The following is a 13,959-nucleotide window of genomic DNA, read 5'->3' on the forward strand; positions in this document are numbered from 1 at the left end:
CGGGCATGGTGATAGCGTGGGGGGATTCGAGGGGCGTCCGGTGTGTGGGGGGTGCGTCCTGGATCCCCCTCTTAGCCACTATCCATCTCTGCTTAAAATTTCATGTTTCCCAATAAATTTCTAAAAGACTTAAAAATGATACAGAAATGTAGTTGAAGGAATTACGCCGACTAATTTAATACAACTCTGAATAGTTCGTTTTCAATTATTCAAGGTTTTATAATTAATATGTTAGCGAGAATGATAATGATTGATTGTCTGCTTAGTCAAGTATATAGATAGTTTGATAGAGATGTCAAATGAGTTATATATTCCTTTATTCTTGTTAATTATTATTGATTGATTGTTCATTATTGTTGGATTATGTCGGTTTGATGCTGAAATATATTTACGTTCTACTCAGGCTAGTCACGTGTTCTTGATCTGAAGTCCTGTAGAATAGACACTGGATTGAAATCTAGTGTAGATAATCGTCTAAGAAAAATTAACGTCCCATTCGTGTGTAGAAAGGAGAACAGAACGTTATAATGATAATGTAAGTCAATCCATAAATTCAGTATGTAATAAGATTGTTTCCTAAGACTTCAGATTAACCATTCGTATAATAAAGTAGGTCTCACTATTTTGATACAAACCACAGACATGTATAACACAATAAACTAGAGGAAAGTCAGATTTCATTTGAGATTACAATTGACATCATGAAGAATGGATTGAAATTAGGCACAGTTTTCAACGTTTGTGATTTGACTAATTACTTTAGGCATTTTTAGCAAATGAAGTGGAATCATTTATGGTTATTTAGAGTGTGTTCATGGAGTATTGTATAATATGAAGTTATATAATAGTGGATCAGTTGAAGTTAGACATTAAAACCGTCGGCTGCTGACTCAGAGGTCTAGTGGTTAAGCGATCGCGCACGAGATTGATAGGTCCTGGGTTAGAATCTCGAAAGGCGGGATCGTGCACGCGTACTGCTGAGGAGTTCTTTAATAGGACGAAACGACTATCTTTTTTTCCAGGTTTTCCATGGTGGTCTAGCTTCAAATGACTCATGATTTCAATTATAAGATCGTTTTCTTTATGAATCAAATACTTATATTTTAATTTGTCCAGGAACCTTTCATCAGTAAAGTTGTTTATATTTTATATGAAGGAAAACTAATAAGTAACGAGAAATTTTAACATTCGCTTCATATTTGTGTGTGTTTGATATTGAGGACTGAAATTGATTGGTCTCTGTTGTTTAATATACATTTTAAGTGAACACCTTGAACACTGCCACTTAGTCACATATTCCCAGGAAGTTGACTGATGGCTAGTACTGAAATTCATGAAACGAGTATGGTCATAAATGTAGATCAATACTAGGATTCACATACGTCTAGTTGATAGATTTCAAGTCAGATATCCCGATTATCATCATTCAACATCACCAAGGTAATTGATGTTCCAGTTATGCTACTTAATCAAATTTAAGTAGTGCAATTTACAAAACAAAAAAAGTATAAGGAAATTACCCAACACGTGACAATTCTTCATTGTTAACATTCGATATCGATTCTGTATGAGAACAAGGTCTAACCACAGATAATGATGAACTAGGTTTAACAGTATATGTAGCCAAATCAGATATAGGTCTCATATTTTCAGGATTCCAAATATTTAAATGAGAATTGTTATGAAATTCTTGATTAGGTGTAGTACGATTTATTGATTGAATGAATGATTTATGGTTAACATTCAATGATGATGATGATGCTTGATTAGTTTCCAACTTTCCCCCATCATCTAAATGATTATTTCTCAATTTGGAACATGGTAATCTATCCATATCTATTTGATTTCTTACAGTTAGTTCCTCATCACTTTTCTCGGTCGGTGTTGTATTAGGAATTGGATTTGGTAGTTGATCAACAGATTTATTATGATTATGTTTACGTAGTTTCTTTGAATTAATCATCTATATATAACATTTATTTGAATTAAAATAGAAAGAATAAAGTAAGTTCAATAGAGTGAAAGCATTTATAATGAGCAAAGATGGACAGTGACTAAAAGTGGAATCCAGTTTGACGCGCGTTTCGTCTTATTTAGGACTCGTCAGACGGATGTACCTGTATCTCGTAGTTGATGTTTACTCTAGGACTCGAACCCAGTACTCTTCGACGCAAACGTCACCACGTTAACCATTCAGCTACTGAGTTCTGATAACCAATTTCTTATGCAATGAGGTGAAGTTTGAATTCACTCGGTATTGTTTGTTTGAATCTTCCACTTGCACAAGCAAGTGGAACTCAGTAGCTGAGTAGATAACACAATGACGTTTGAAGCAAACAGTACTGGGCTCAAGTCAGAGTGAACATCAACTCTTCAGTGTAGGTACATCAAACTAACGAGTTCCAAATAGGACTACACGTACGTTTTGAATATCACTACTAGCCACCATCCATCTTTGCTTATAAAACTTTTGACTTGAATGAAAATCGAAGCAGTCCGAACAGGATTTACATATGTCAATAAGAGACCAATCAATTGCAGTCCTAAGCATCAATGGGAAGATTCTAACAAACGATACCAAGTGAATTTTGAATGAGATTTATTATGAATATTCTTATCAGTTGTAACAAGCAAGACTTTACAGTGAATCATGAACTGATGTAAGTTTATTCTTAATAAGGACTCATTAACTACACTGAATTACATTTACATGTACAAGTAAACAGTGAAAGATGAACTTGGTACTTATTATTCAAATGTTGATGTGTTCAGATGCACGAATAACAAGAGTTTAAGCTTAAATGAAATCATCAACGATGAAATAAAAGTGAACTGTACACCCGAAGATTTAAAATGTAGTCACTTAGTAAATTTGAATAAATTGAAAGGTCTGTTCTGCAAGGATGGCTAGTCGGCGATCTCAAAGAAGCCTCATGAAGCTCAGGAAGAGCCGAATACATTCCATCTCATCACCGCTTGAGGAACGTTCTAGAATGTCGACGTGTAGCTTTTCAGACCCTGAATTAGGGGTAGTATCCCTCAACTATAGAATACAATTTAAAATATCTTCCTTTCCCCTATAAATTTTTGTTTATTCAAAAGAACTCTCATCTGTTTGTTTAATTCATTATAAACGATACAGTTCACTGTGAATCCATTTTCCAGTAACAATCAAAATACTAGAGTTGAACTCAATTTTTCTTTCCATGAAATATATAATTAAAGTGGACACTACTCACAAGATCATTTGTAACTAGTGTGTAGTGGAACATGACGACTCAAATACTGCAATTAGCAGATAAACTGAATAGTTTCAATGTATTGAAAGTAAAGTGTTGACAGAACACTTAGAGATCAAACGAAAAGTTCAATTCAAATGTCAGAACACACTAATAGATATAGTTGGAAGACTGAAAGCAAGATATATAATCTAATAAATGAGTAAGCAAAGATGGATAGTGACTAGCAGTGGAATTCAGTTTGATGCGCGTTTTGTCCTATTCAGGACTCATCACCTACATCTCTAGAAGTCAAACCCAATACCGTTCACTTCAAACGTCATCACGTTATCCATTCAGCTACTAAAACCTGAATTTATTCAATGAATGATTTGTAACCACCTGACAATAAATACTTTCTCTCTTATCTATTATTGTATTTTACATATCCTATCAATCCAATCTAATTTATTACCTGGTTACTTTCAAATTAAGTAACTGAAGAAGAAAAAAACGTTGTTTTTTTTTGAATATTCAACTTTCATTTACCTGATATAGACGATTACGATATTCAGTGACAGTTAATTGTATATTATCATCTAATGGTGGTACCACATTATGACTTTTACTCATAATTTCTTCTGGATTAAAAAATCTATTTTTCATATTGTCAAAAAAACACAAAAAAAAATAATAGAATTTAATGAGATAAGTAGTATCTAGGTGGTGATGGTGGTCGGGGGGGGTGTGGAAATAAAAATTCAAAAATGAATCATTTTCATAAAAACTTTTAATTCAATAACAGTGTATGATTTTTTTTATATGTAACCAGATTCAAGCGAAGGAAAAAATCAGGAAGAGGTGGTGGAATTGGATAAGACACAATTTAAGGAAAGCACCCAACTGTGTCACAAGACAAGCCCTCAAATGGAATTTTGAAGGTCAAAGGAAAAGAGGAAGATCAAAGAACACATTACGTGGAGACAGATATGAGAAGAATGAATAAAAATTTTATAGAAAAAGGAAGGAATACCCAGTACAGTGTGAGTTGTAGAAAGCTGGTCGGCGGCCTGTGCTCCATTGGGAGTAACAGGTACAAGTAAGTAATCAATAAGTAAGTAATCAGTTGTGTTATGTGCTACTTATGTCTATTAACATAAGTAGTATTGTAGTGAACAGAACACTAGTTGGGGACAATCGAATGTATTTAAGCAAAGATTGCAGACTATCTCAATAAATTCTGATTACCGAACAATGAACAGTCAATTTGCAAATTAACAACCAATTGTTTCAATCTTCACTGTTTCTTCTCTTATTCCATTGCTCATGCATTTTCCAGACGATTGCGCTTCATTCCAGTTCTTTCCTCATCGGTCTTCTGCCAAAATACATTCTATGTCTGACCCACACCATATACTACTTATATGGATATAAGTAGACCACACCACACTCGTCCCCCCTTTAAAGCATTCGTTCATGAGGTGGTTCTGCTCGCCACGCCACTATCTTCTTTCACTGCAGTCTGTGCCAAACTCTCCGTCAGAATGTCGAGTCTGCGGCGCGCTGACCTCCATAGCTGCGTCGACCTGCCGGGGCACCAACATCCGCATCCACCCGGCACCTGGGACGTTCATCACCCGTACTCCTGCTGAACCGTCTACATTCGACGTACGCCCAGCATCCGCACGTCCCACTGCTACTCTCCGTCGATAGCACCCGCTACAGCCAACGCCGCCCCGCCAGAACACTCCACTCGACGCCACCTCTCCTCACCAGACTGCCCCAACTAGCACCTCCACTCCAGACCCGCAGCAGCGTCCGCAGAACAGCACCCTTCCTCCTCCTGGTTGGCAGCGACACCAAATGTTGTGAACAGAACACTAGTTGGGGACAATCGAATGTATTTAAGCAAAGATTACAGACTATCTCAGTAAATTCTGATTACCAAACAATGAACAGTCAATTTGCAAATTAACAACCAATTGTTTCAATCTTCACTGTTTCTTCTCTTATTCCAGTATGTCAATTCAATCAAAAGTGAGATGTTGGCGAGCAGAAGTTTGGTAAGATCGAATTGAAGAGAATATGGATGTTAACAGAGAATAATTTTAATAAAAACAGGTATGAAGGAATAATTAGGTTATAAGAGACAATTAATGGATGATTTGTAAATGAAGTACTTAATGTATGGCTTACATGTATGATGAAGACATTGTGTAATTTGTAATGAACAAGAAATTGGTTTCCCCCGCTTAACGTCTACTTCAATAACAAGTTTAATTGAACAACTACTAAACCATAAAAAGTAGTAGACTGGTGTTTTGTTTTAAAATGAAATCGCTCACCAGAAACCGATTTAGAAATATTCATACCTTAAGATATTTACTTGAAAGACATTTTTATCAGTGATTCCTATTCCACTTCTAATGTGCTTGAATTTTACTGACTACAATTAATCAAGTAATGAGTATCTAATAATGATGAGTTTGTGAAGCTAACTATTAATTTAGAAACGTACATAACTTTCCTAACCTAATATTAATAACCAAATGTACACTAATGACTAACTTCTATGTGGATCTTCAGAAATTACACATTGTATTTGCCTTATATTCCTTGAATTATCCATTACAAACACTGTCATTCTTTTATCTTGATTGATTTCTGTTTTACTTTCTCCACCTTTCAATTTTATCTTCTCTCTGTAAAAATTCTACTTTTCAATTCTTATACATACTACTTATATCTGTTAGTATCAGTAGTACACACCACACTATCAGCTTAGAAGTTTTAAAATGACCTATCTACATTAATAGTCCAAACGAAAGAATACACTGCAAGTAGTGCATCAATCATACAATTACTACCAAAGATCAGTAGATTATAACATTTCATATTTATTATTTTAGAATGTACAGAAATGAATCATGATTTGTTTATTTATTTAATTATTTAAACACATAAACATTGATATAAGGAGGCACCAAATGGATATACGCCACATAAATCATTTAATTTGTGTGAGGGTTCTGATACCACCCGGATCATCAAACCGAAGCAGGTAGTTTTCTTATGGGGCCACACCGCGAGCCGTTGATCTCATTGTTTCATCCACGAAGGACTGGAGTATAGTAAAGAGATGAAGTCCCATAGTAGCCAATGACCATGGATTGGTTCGTATGCCGTTTGTTTACTCAGGATACTGGAGCTAATGTACACCAGTGGTTTGGAATCAGGGTTTTCCAACTCCCCTAGGTGAACTTTCAGTGTCTACCAACCTAGTTAAAGCATCGGACATTCGCTTTTCGTCCTCTCAATTTTGTAAACAACAGTAATTCCACGAGAAAACAGTGTGTAGGACTTCCCTGATAGTGGTTGTATACACGTGGCCATGTGAGAGGATTTCGAGAGGGTAAACTAACTCTCTATTAGAAGATTCAACCTATACAAGATACACATCGATAAAGCAGATTCATCATGAATATTTAAAGAATAATATCACTCTCATTGAATTACTTTCGAACATATGGATGTTTCAAGGCATTCAAAGCATCAATTCGTTTATGTGGATTAAAATTAATCATTTGATTCAGTAAATCCATTACAGTTTTATTAGTATTTTTTAAAATTTGATCTAATGGACGACGTCTAAAATGGAAAAGTGAAAAAAAAGAGAGACTTTGAAGATAACAAATATCAATCATTGAAACTATGAAAACTATTCTACTGTTTATATTTAAATGAATTTAAACTTCAAATTATTGTACAAGCAAGTGACTATCAGGACTCGGTAGCTAAGTAGATAACTTTATGGAGTTTGAAGCGAACGGTACAGGGTTCGTGTCCCAGAGTGCACATCAACTCTGAGATACAGGTACATCCATCTGACGAGTCCCAAATGGGACGAAACGCCCGTTAAACTGGATTCCACTACTAGCCACTATCCATCTTTGCTTTTAAAGCTTGTGATTTAACGCAATACAAATATAGTTCACACAGGATTTACATATGCCACAAGGAGAATGATCAACTGTAGTCTCAAACATCAATTGGAAGATTCAGGTAAACAATACTAAATGAATTTCTTCTAATGTGAACTAATTTCAAAAAGATTTTTCATTGTACATTTGTTAAATATTTATTTTCTGGTATTTTAATTCTGTTCTTATTGAAGGATTTCATTTCAATCATTAAGTATTGGTGTATGTTAGAAGACGTATGTTGGAGATTTCAGTATTTTCATAGTTTAAATCATGAGTCAATCGAAGCTAGACCATCATGAAAAACCTGTAAGCACTGGACGACCGTCTCGTCCTATTGTGGGACCCGTCAGCAGTGCACATCCACGACCTCCCGTCGCGAGATTCGAACTCAGGACTTATCAGTCTCGCTCCAGAGCACTTAATCGATAGACCACTGAGCCGGCTGTCATCCAATCATGTTAATGTCTAACTTCAACCAATCCACGAAATTAAGCAACCATTCACCAATGTTTTCAGTGCGTTGATATCTCACAACAGACACGGTTGAACTCCACTGGTAAATGCTTCTCACTAGAACTCCAGCAAGTACCTCATGGAGCCAGTCACTAGTGAGCATATGATCATAATCAGAAGGGGATGCGCACTGCTGAGTAGTCCCACAATAGGACGAAACGGCCGTCCAGTGCTTCCAGGTTTTCCATGGTGATCTAGCTTCAATTAACTTATGATCTCAACTATATAAAATTACTAAAATGTCCACAAAATCCCATTCTGATATTACTAATAGATGTGTTTTAAAGGAATGTGAATGATTTTTTCTTTTATGGAAAACTTAGGATGGAATGGGTTGGAGAATCATGATCAGTGGCAGATGTTCCACGAGGGATAACAAGTGTAAGTACGTAAGTAAGTGAGGAAGGAAGGAAGAAAGGAAAGAAGTAGGTAAGTCATAGACATGTAAAAGTTGGTAGGCTTAAGTTTTAAGCACATAAATCATAACTTATTCATCGTTAACTCATTCATTGACACAATTCACTTGATATTAGGTACTACCTTCAAACTATATCACTTACTTGATATGAGTCTTTTCCAAAATTGAAATACTATAAGGACTTCTAATACTTTCTATATCTACAAATGAATAAAAGTTTGTAAATCAGTTATTAAATAGTTATTGAACTCAAATGGTTTGAATAGCGAGTTAGTTTTCTACAGGATGGGGTCGCTAGCCTCATACCCAACCTTCCTCCTTCATCCGAATTTGGGACTGGCAGTAGTCCCAAGAGGGGCTACAGGTGAAGAATGTTGGTTGGCGACCTATGCTCTATTGGGGGTAACAGTCGTAAGTAAGTAAGTTAGTAAGTATTGAATTCAAATAAAATTGTAGTTGAACGAATTAACTGTCAGTCAGTCAGTCAGCTACAACGTAGGACCAGGCACATTTATGCATCGGTCCAAGTTGCCATACCTTGTTAGCACATCGGATTCATAGAAGTAGTTAATTTAGTGGTGGTAATATATAAAAGAAAGGTAGCATATAAGGATATAGTATAGGAAGGAAGAAAGTTATGAAGCAATTTTAATCTCAAGGTTTAAGGGAAGATAAAGAGTGTATACACCTACATCGATTCTGAGCCGTGTCGAATGCAATTTGTATGTAAGCCCTAACTTGGAATTCTGAAGGGAAGCGGTAAAGAGGAAGGTCAAAGAATACATTACTCCGGTAAATAGAAACAGATATGAAAAGGATAAATAACAACATGGAAAGAACTGGAAAGGTTTGCCCAGGACAGAGTTGGATGGAGAATGCTGGTGAGAGGCCTAAGCTCCCTCATGAGGGTAACAGGCGTAAGTCATTTGTATGTAAGTTATGATTATAACCAATAGGTAATTTCTATAGAGGACTAGGACGCTCTATTTGGAGTACAGTAATCATTAAGTAATTACATTGTTTCTTTTGACCTAATTAAGAGAAAGCAACTTGAAATCATGACTAAATGTTTGAATCAACTTCTTCCAATAGTATGTCCTGTTTGCAGCTTCTCATCTACCGCTTAATCTTCAAATGTTATTACAAGACAGGCACATGATATATCTATACTTACTTACTGATGCCTGTTACCCCACGTCGTGAAGGAGCATAGGCCGCTCACTAGCATTCTCCATTCAACTTTGTCCTGGACAATCCTTCCCAGTTCTTTCCAGTTAACATTCATCCTTTTTATATCTGCTTCTATTTCCCGGTGTAACATGTTGTTCGGCCTTCCTCTTTTTCGCTTCCCTTCAGGATTCTAAATTAGGTCTTGACTCATGATACAGTTCGGAGATTTTCTCAATGTATTTCCTATCCACTTCCAACGTCTTTTCCTGATTTCATCTTCAGCTTGAAACTGGTTTGTCCTCTCCCACAGAAGGCTGATGCTGATGGTATCCGGCCTTAGGGTATCCGCCTGTAGCTCTTCTAGAGTTACTGCTTCTCTCAAGCCCGGGTAAAGAAGGAGGTTTGGACATGCAGCTAGCGACCCCATACCGTAGAAAACTAACCCGCTAAAAAAACGCTAACCAGAAAAAAAATCTATACTTCCCTATGCTATAAACTTTTCATCTTGAAGCCCAAATCCTATTTTCAGGATTCAGATGCATGGATTGATATCGAGGTACATTTTTCAGGGTTTTAATTGGTGCGACAGGGGTCCAATGAAGAATAGGCCACGATATTACTGCTACTACTATATAATTCATATAATTTTACCACAGTCAGTCTCATATTCACAAGAATCTGTTATCATGACAGGATGATGTACGGCTATTGGTTTTGATCAGAAATGACCTTGAACTGACCGGTCCCTGGTTAATTTAAACAAAGTAATCTTTACTTCACCCTAACTACTTCACCATATTGACTTAATATTTCACTATTTAATTGAGATACACCTAAAATAACCTATTCGTTTTAGTACTTATAGAAAAAGAATCAAATATCCATGGAATATTTAGCTGATTTCATACTGTGTCATCTAAACTATGATCCAGTACTGATTGGAATGAGTTCAATGAGTTCAAGTTCAACTCAATAGGGTAGCAATATTGATATGAAAGAAAAGAAAAAAAACAAAGAGAGAGATATGAATAACCTTTTATAGATTAAAGAGTAATAGATTAGAGATTTCTAAGGGAATCATTTAATCTGACGATATTTATCACAGCATGATTTTCTCATTGTTATTGTTATATTTGCTTACTTTAAGGTGAAGCATTTTATATCTTAATATTATGATAAGAAAGTTATGGATACGTTATTAAAGTGAACGAGAATGTGCATAAATGGGGACAAGTGAATGTAGTCAATCAACTGTCTCAGATTTTATAAAGTTGAGATCATGAATCAATTGAAGTTAGATCACCACCATGGAAAATCTGGAAGCATTGGACGACCATTTGGTCCTATTGTGGGACCCGTCAGCAGTGCACATCCACGACCTCCCGTCGCGAGATTCGAACTCAGGACTTATCAGTCTCGCTCCAGAGCACTTAATCGATAGACCACTGAGCCGGCTGTCATCCAACCATGTTGATGTCTAGCTTCAACTGATCTAGGAAATTGAGCAACCATTCACCAATGTTTTCAGTGAGTTGATATCTTTCAACAGACCTGGTTGAACTCCACTAGTTACTGCTTCTCATTAGAACTCCAGGAAATACCTCATACTGCCAGTCACTAGTGAGCATATGATCACTAGTGATCGATATAGTGAACAAGAACATGGGTAGGGACAATTATTATAGTGAACGGGTTTATACAAATGGGGTCAAGCGAACGTAGAGAATGTAATCAATCAATTGTCTCAAACTTTATTGTTCTTTCATTTCTACGCTCATCATTCTCTGTTCATGTTTTCTTCTCTTTAATCATCTTAAACTTCTATCGTCAAGCGTTTTTACTTTCTATTAATGATATATACTACTTATATCTGTTGACATCAGTAGTATACAGTACACTATTTTGTAGGATTTTCTACTGATATTAAAAGTTAACAATTTATCTTGTAGTGACCTGCTTTTGTCAACAAGAACGCGATTGGTATAATAGAAACAATTATTATTGTAACCTGTTGTACCAGCGATTGTTTTACTGTACTTGTTTAACTGTATCAAAGTCACTTCTCGATCCGCTCTCCATCTTGTTGGTTCGAACTTTCTTACGCTCTGCCCTTACTGACTGTACTCGTTAGCACGTCTCGGTATTCTTTAGATACCACGAGGTCGCCAATAAATATACTCTATCTGGATCAGTTACAGTCTCCTGGTTTGCGAGTTATCGAGGGAACCAAGTCGTTTTTGGGCGCGTAATCTCATTGTAGCGGTGATCATAGTCCATCAAGACTCGACGCTCTCTACAATCTTATGATGATTCGAAATAATAACCTTGCGTCTGATTAGTAATTTCATTGTGGTAGATGGTATGACTAAATATCACTGATCGGTTTTAACTAATTAGAATGTTTTATACAATGAGACTTGTATTCACTTTTGTATTGTTTACTTGTATCTTCCCAATAATGTTTAGGACTGCAATTGATCAGTCTCTTATTGGTATATGCGAATTCTGTTCGGACTTCCTCGATATTGTTTCAAGTCAAAAGCTTTATAAGCAAAGATGGATGGTGGCTAGTAGTGATATTCAGGACGTACGTGTAGTCCTACTTGGGACTTGCCAGTTGGATGTACCTACACTACAGAGTTGGTGTTCACTTCAAGACTCGAACCCAGTACTGTACGCTTCAAACAGCGTTGCGTTATGCACTTAGTTATTGATTTCTGATAGCCGTTGGAGTTTCAAGCGAACGGTATTGGTTTCGAGTCTCAAAGTGAATACCAACTCTCTGAGATGCAGATACATCCAGCTGACGAGTCCCAAATAGGATGAAACGCGCATCCTAGATGCCATTACTAGCCACTATCCAGCCCATAATATGATTTTATCATTTTAAAATTTTTCCATCAATAGATAGAAATTATTTAGATCCTTAAATCACATTGGATATGACTATTCATCGTTAGTGATACATTAATTTTGAATAAATTCAAATGTATGCGTATACGACTTCTCTTTGATTAACCCACATAAAAACAATAATCTCTCGATAGTTTTGAACATAGTTCTACTGATGTTATTTCCAAAAGTACAATCCAAAGATATCACCTTGTTGAGAGAAACGTTACTAGTATACAGTAGTATAGGACTCCTCAGCAATGCCCATCCACAACCCTATAGCAAAGGGATTCAAACCCAAGACCTATTAGTCTCGCATGCGAGCGCTTAACTTCTAGACCACTGAGCCGGTCGACATCCAACTGTGTTAGTATATAACTTCAAACAATTCACAAAATTGAGCCTCCATTCACCATTGTCTTCAGTGAGTTACTATCTCCAAAAGGTATTTCCTGGAATTCTAATGAGAAGTAGTAACCGGTGGAGTTCAATCAGTGTTGTTGAAGAGATGGTAATAACAATAAGTAATGAATAAATAAACTCAATATAACTGTTTACAGAAAATACATTACCTTCTCTATTTAATTTAGGTAAACCAGCTAATATACGTCCAATTTGATCTAATGTTGATGTACCAGGAAATAATGGTGTACCAATTAACATTTCACCTAATATACAACCTAAACTCCATATATCAACACCTTTTGTATAATTATGACATGCTAATAAAATTTCTGGTGCACGATACCAACGTGTGGCTACATATTCAGTTAATGCTGGTAATAAGGTTTTACAATTCAGTTTACCATTGACATTTTCATATTTATTACGACCTTTTAATGATCGAGCTAAACCAAAATCACATAATTTGACTAAACAATCAGAATCTAAGAGAACATTTGATGGCTATAATGAAAGAAACAAAACAAAAAAATTGGAATGGAATTGAAGAAGGTTACATTATGAAAGTAGAAGATGATGAAAATGTCTACTTTACTTATTGAAACACATCAATATTGGAACAAAGGGGCACCAAATAGATATGCGCCACATAAATCCCGCTTGATTTGTGTGAGGATACCCAAACCGAAACAGGTGGTTTTCTTAGAGGCCCACACCCGGAGCCTTTCACCTGAAGATCTGATCTATAAGGCAGTGCTGCATTGTTAGGAGATGTAGTCCCATTGTAGTCGGTGACTAACAATTGATTCATACGCCGTTTGTTCCTTCAAGATACTGAAGCCCATGTGCATCATTGGTTTGGAATGAGAGCTTTCCAACTCCCCTAGGTGGATCCTTCATATCTACCAACCCGGTTAAAGCGCCGAACATTCACTTTTCGTTCTCTCAATATCGTAAACAACACCGGTGCCACGAGAAGGTAGTGAATAAGACTTCCCTGGCAGAGTCTATTTACGCATAGCAATGTGAGAGCATTTCGAGAGCGAAGGTGGCCTCTCCCCACTCTCGGTCGCACCAGGTCATTTCGTTCAATGTTATAAGCTTGTTTAGTGATTTCCAGGAATTGACTGTATTTCTATATTGTTAAACTAAATCGAATGTGTTATATAATGATACTTCTCTCAAGATAATCCAGCAATTCACCTTGTGTAATCATTCATTTATCTTTGAAAGCAACTAGATTAAGATTGAAATATGTGATCAATCTTGTTAAGTACACACAGCTGATTCTAGCTTCCTTCTACTGGAGTTACATTTTGACATTGTCAATTATTCGCTTATCAACCTTAACTACTTTCATATA

General features: G+C 36.2%; 1 protein-coding gene across 1 annotated transcript in view; it reads right to left on the minus strand.

Moving 5' to 3' along the window:
- Smp_198810 (serine/threonine kinase) overlaps positions 1–13,959 on the minus strand; it is a gene marked incomplete at both ends in the record, with an annotated part of 40,444 nt that overhangs the window by 12,211 nt on the left and 14,274 nt on the right. Inside the window, 5 exons of the mRNA XM_018790508.1 lie at positions 1,586–1,963; positions 3,768–3,873; positions 6,735–6,866; positions 8,275–8,332; positions 12,767–13,100. Coding sequence (XP_018646238.1) covers positions 1,586–1,963; positions 3,768–3,873; positions 6,735–6,866; positions 8,275–8,332; positions 12,767–13,100 — 1,008 coding nt within the window. The remainder of the gene's footprint in view (positions 1–1,585; positions 1,964–3,767; positions 3,874–6,734; positions 6,867–8,274; positions 8,333–12,766; positions 13,101–13,959) is intronic.

The sequence above is a fragment of the Schistosoma mansoni genome (genome assembly GCF_000237925.1).
Source record: "Schistosoma mansoni, WGS project CABG00000000 data, supercontig 0080, strain Puerto Rico, whole genome shotgun sequence".
NCBI classification, from domain to species: domain Eukaryota; kingdom Metazoa; phylum Platyhelminthes; class Trematoda; order Strigeidida; family Schistosomatidae; genus Schistosoma; species Schistosoma mansoni.